Below are 3,546 nucleotides of genomic sequence, written 5' to 3' on the forward strand. Positions count from 1 at the left end.
AATACGAATCTAACAAGATCACTCATGACTATATTTAGTTTTATAGATTAGATGTAAATTAGTAATTTGTCTCATGTTATGAACAGTATCGACATCACAAACAGGAAAAGAAAAAAGAAACGGAGGGAGTATAACATAAGAACGAACGTAACTCTGACCCAACTCCCAAGGAAATGAGGGATACCGACCGTCTATACACTTTAATTCAGTTATATGCAAAATCTAAATAGTAGTAATGCAGCTTTCAAGTACTATAAAATATAAATATTGGCATTAATATTGCCAACTATTCCCCCTTTCCATCTTTATGATAGTTGCAACTTGCAACTAGCTTATTTCAACCAGTGCGAGTAAGGCCATCTCCAACAGTAACTAGTTTCTGGCCTAAATCTTGGTCCAAATTTAGACCGAACCATTTTTCCATTCCAATAGTTTGACCTAAATTTTGATCCAAATTCATATATTAATATTTTATTCTTCTAACAGTTTTTATATTATTATTCTAATCTTTTTAACAATAATATAAAATTTCATATTAATATTAAATTCATTAAATTAGTAAAGCACTACATTTAAACAAAGAAAATAAAGGAAAACTTAACATTTTATTAAATTAACTAAAACAAAATTTACAAAGATTCAATACTACTCCGAATTATTATATTGTTCCCACAAATACTAAATTAATGCATCTCAATCGTCCAAGAAATTATTGAAATCGAGCATTTTAATGTTTTGTTAATTTGAATTATATTAAGATTATTTAATTTTATTATATTTCATAATTAATATATATGATTATTTAAGTAAAATATATTAAATATAATTTCTAAATATTTAATAACTATATTAACATAAAATCATTTAATTAACTAAATACACAAAAAATAAAAAGTTATTATTATATTATTAAAAAGATTTAGGCCGCTGAATAGTGCCGGCCTAAATTTAGGCCGGTACTGTTCACCGGTCTAAATTTGGACCAAGATTTAGGGCACTGTTGGGTGGATTTAAACCGAAACCGGTCCAAATTTGAACCTTTAGGCCACGGTTTGATTTGCCCTAACGTTCATCATTACAGGTATTCTACTTATATTTGCTATATCCACCGTGACTTGTAAAAGACTTGGACAACGTTGTTGTTTTGATTATTTATGAATCATTGGATATAACACAAGGCTTTTGCTGCATGACAAGATGAAAACTCATGAGAACAAGACTTTATGTGATCAAATAAAAAAATAAATATAATATAAAAATAATAAAATCAGACAAAAGTGAGCTCTGCATTGCGCCGAAATAAGTTTATAATTCCAAGCTGCAACTTGAAACGTGCAAGCGCATCTCAGGATTCGTCTATAAAAGAAACCACATTCCTCGAGTTTGGACACAACTTTCAGCAGCAAACAAGCGAGTTCACTAACCTCTCGCATCAAACCTTAAGTAAGTACTGCTCATTTTCGTGTTTATATACCATTTCATCTGCCCGCTATGCATGAACGCAAAAAGAAAAGAAAGTCAAAGAATTTTTTTGTGTTTTTTTTTGTTTTTCTTATGTTCAGTTGCACCCTGTGCATGCATTTTATTCTTAATTAATGTCTGCTAATTTACCTTAATTAATTGATTGCAGATAGCAAAAGATGACTGTTATGGAGGTTCAAGTTATGTCTAAGAAGATGGTGAAGCCATCAGTTCCCACTCCTGATCACCTCAAGACATGCAAACTGACCTCCTTTGATCAGATCGCTCCTCCTGATCAAGTCCCCATCATCTACTTCTACAACAACAGCCATCTCGACAACATTCGCGAGCAATTGGTGAAATCATTGTCAAAAACGTTAACTAAGTTTTATCCATGGGCAGGAAGATTCGTGCTAGACGGTTTCTATGTTGATTGCAATGACGAAGGTGCCTTGTATGTGGAAGCCGAAGTTAATATTCCGCTGAACGAATTTATCGGACAGGCAAAAAAAAATATACAGCTCATAAATGATCTTGTTCCGAAAAGTAACTTTGTCAATATTCATGCATATGATAATCCCATTTTGGGGATCCAAGTGAGTTTTTTCGAGTGTGGTGGACTTGCTATATGCATGTATCTTTCGCATATTGTGGCTGATGGATTTTCAGCAGCAGCGTTTACGAAAGAATGGTCTAGTACATCAAGTGGCCTAATCAATGGTGATCAGGATGCTTCTTCCTCTCCGATGAGCTTCAATTTGGCGTTACTCGTCCCAACTAGAGATCTATCCACGGTGGTCAAGCCAGCTGTGCTACCAATGTCGAAGCAAAAGGAACTGAAGATTGTGACGAGGAGGTTTCTATTTGATGAAACCGCTATATCGACCTTCAAAGACCATGTCATTAAATCCGAAAGTATTAATCAGCCTACACGCGTACAAGCCGTGACGTCTGTGCTATGGAAGGCCCTGATCAGGCAGTCTAAGCTTCCGAATTCGACACTTTATTTTCACCTCAACTTTCGAGGGAAAGCAAGCATTGCAATGCCTCCATTGGATAATCCTTTCGCGGTTTGCGGAAACTATTACACTCAGGTTCCTACGAGGTTCAAGGGGACGAATGAGACGAAACACGAGCTCGAACTGCATGAGTTGGTGAAGTTGTTACGAGGCAAACTGCGTAACACTCTTAAAAATTGCTCGGAAATCTCGACTGCCGATGGATTGTTCCTGGAAGCAGCTAAGAATTTCAACATCATTCAAGAAGACATGGAGAGCGATGAAACGGATGTTCGGATTTTCACAACGTTGTGTCGGATGCCTTTGTATGAAACCGAATTCGGGTGGGGAAAACCCGAATGGGTGACTATCCCGGAGATGCATTTGGAGATCGTATTTCTTTTGGACACTAAGTGCGGGACAGGTATTGAAGCACTAGTTAGCATGGATGAAGCTGATATGGTTCAGTTCGAACTTGATCCCACCATCTCTGCATTCGCGTCCTAGGCGCATTTGTTCTTCCAGATGACATGATTTGAGGGTTCATTTCAAATTCTCAATTTTATATTAATAAATCCAACGTTTTATGTGTATCTAAACGTGTTACTTGATCAAATACAGGATTTCAAATGAAATCGAGTTCATAAACAGACTATAAAATTACTCGAAAATCATAACTTCGATTAAAAAACATCGTTAGGAAACCTTGGAATGCAACTTGAACAAAGGGGGACAAGTGAAGTGACAAGTCGTCAAAAATGTCATCAGCAATATATGCACTAACGTTTGATTCTCCTTGCTACTTTGATGATAGAAACATTGTGGGATTGTATTGTGGTGTAAAATTACTTGACGGGTGCGATATATCTTTTTCTGTGTACCATACTACCATATGTTTTTTTCCAAACAAGGCACGAGTACATTTAGCAGTGCATGAAGTTGATTGTGATGGAGACTTCAAATAAAGTGATAGATCTGAGGATATAATTTTGAGAATTAAGTGAGATTGAATTAGTAGCTGCTAGCTAGATGGCGTCACTTTACCGAGATTAATGGACAATAAGAATTCGCAATGGGATGATCAAAA

General features: G+C 35.7%; 1 protein-coding gene across 1 annotated transcript; it reads left to right on the forward strand.

The window, feature by feature from the left end:
- Nucleotides 1-1,346: 1,346 nt before the first annotated feature.
- LOC108194985 (acetyl-CoA-benzylalcohol acetyltransferase) lies at nucleotides 1,347-3,094 on the forward strand. The gene is made up of 2 exons (XM_017361920.2): nucleotides 1,347-1,443; nucleotides 1,631-3,094. The coding sequence occupies exon 2, from the start codon at nucleotides 1,641-1,643 to the stop codon at nucleotides 2,964-2,966; it is 1,326 nt and encodes a 441-aa protein (XP_017217409.1). The 5' UTR covers nucleotides 1,347-1,443; nucleotides 1,631-1,640; the 3' UTR covers nucleotides 2,967-3,094.
- The last annotated feature ends 452 nt before the right edge of the window (nucleotides 3,095-3,546 follow it).

Source organism: Daucus carota, chromosome 1, assembly GCF_001625215.2.
Source record: "Daucus carota subsp. sativus chromosome 1, DH1 v3.0, whole genome shotgun sequence".
Taxonomy (NCBI): Eukaryota; Viridiplantae; Streptophyta; class Magnoliopsida; order Apiales; family Apiaceae; genus Daucus; species Daucus carota.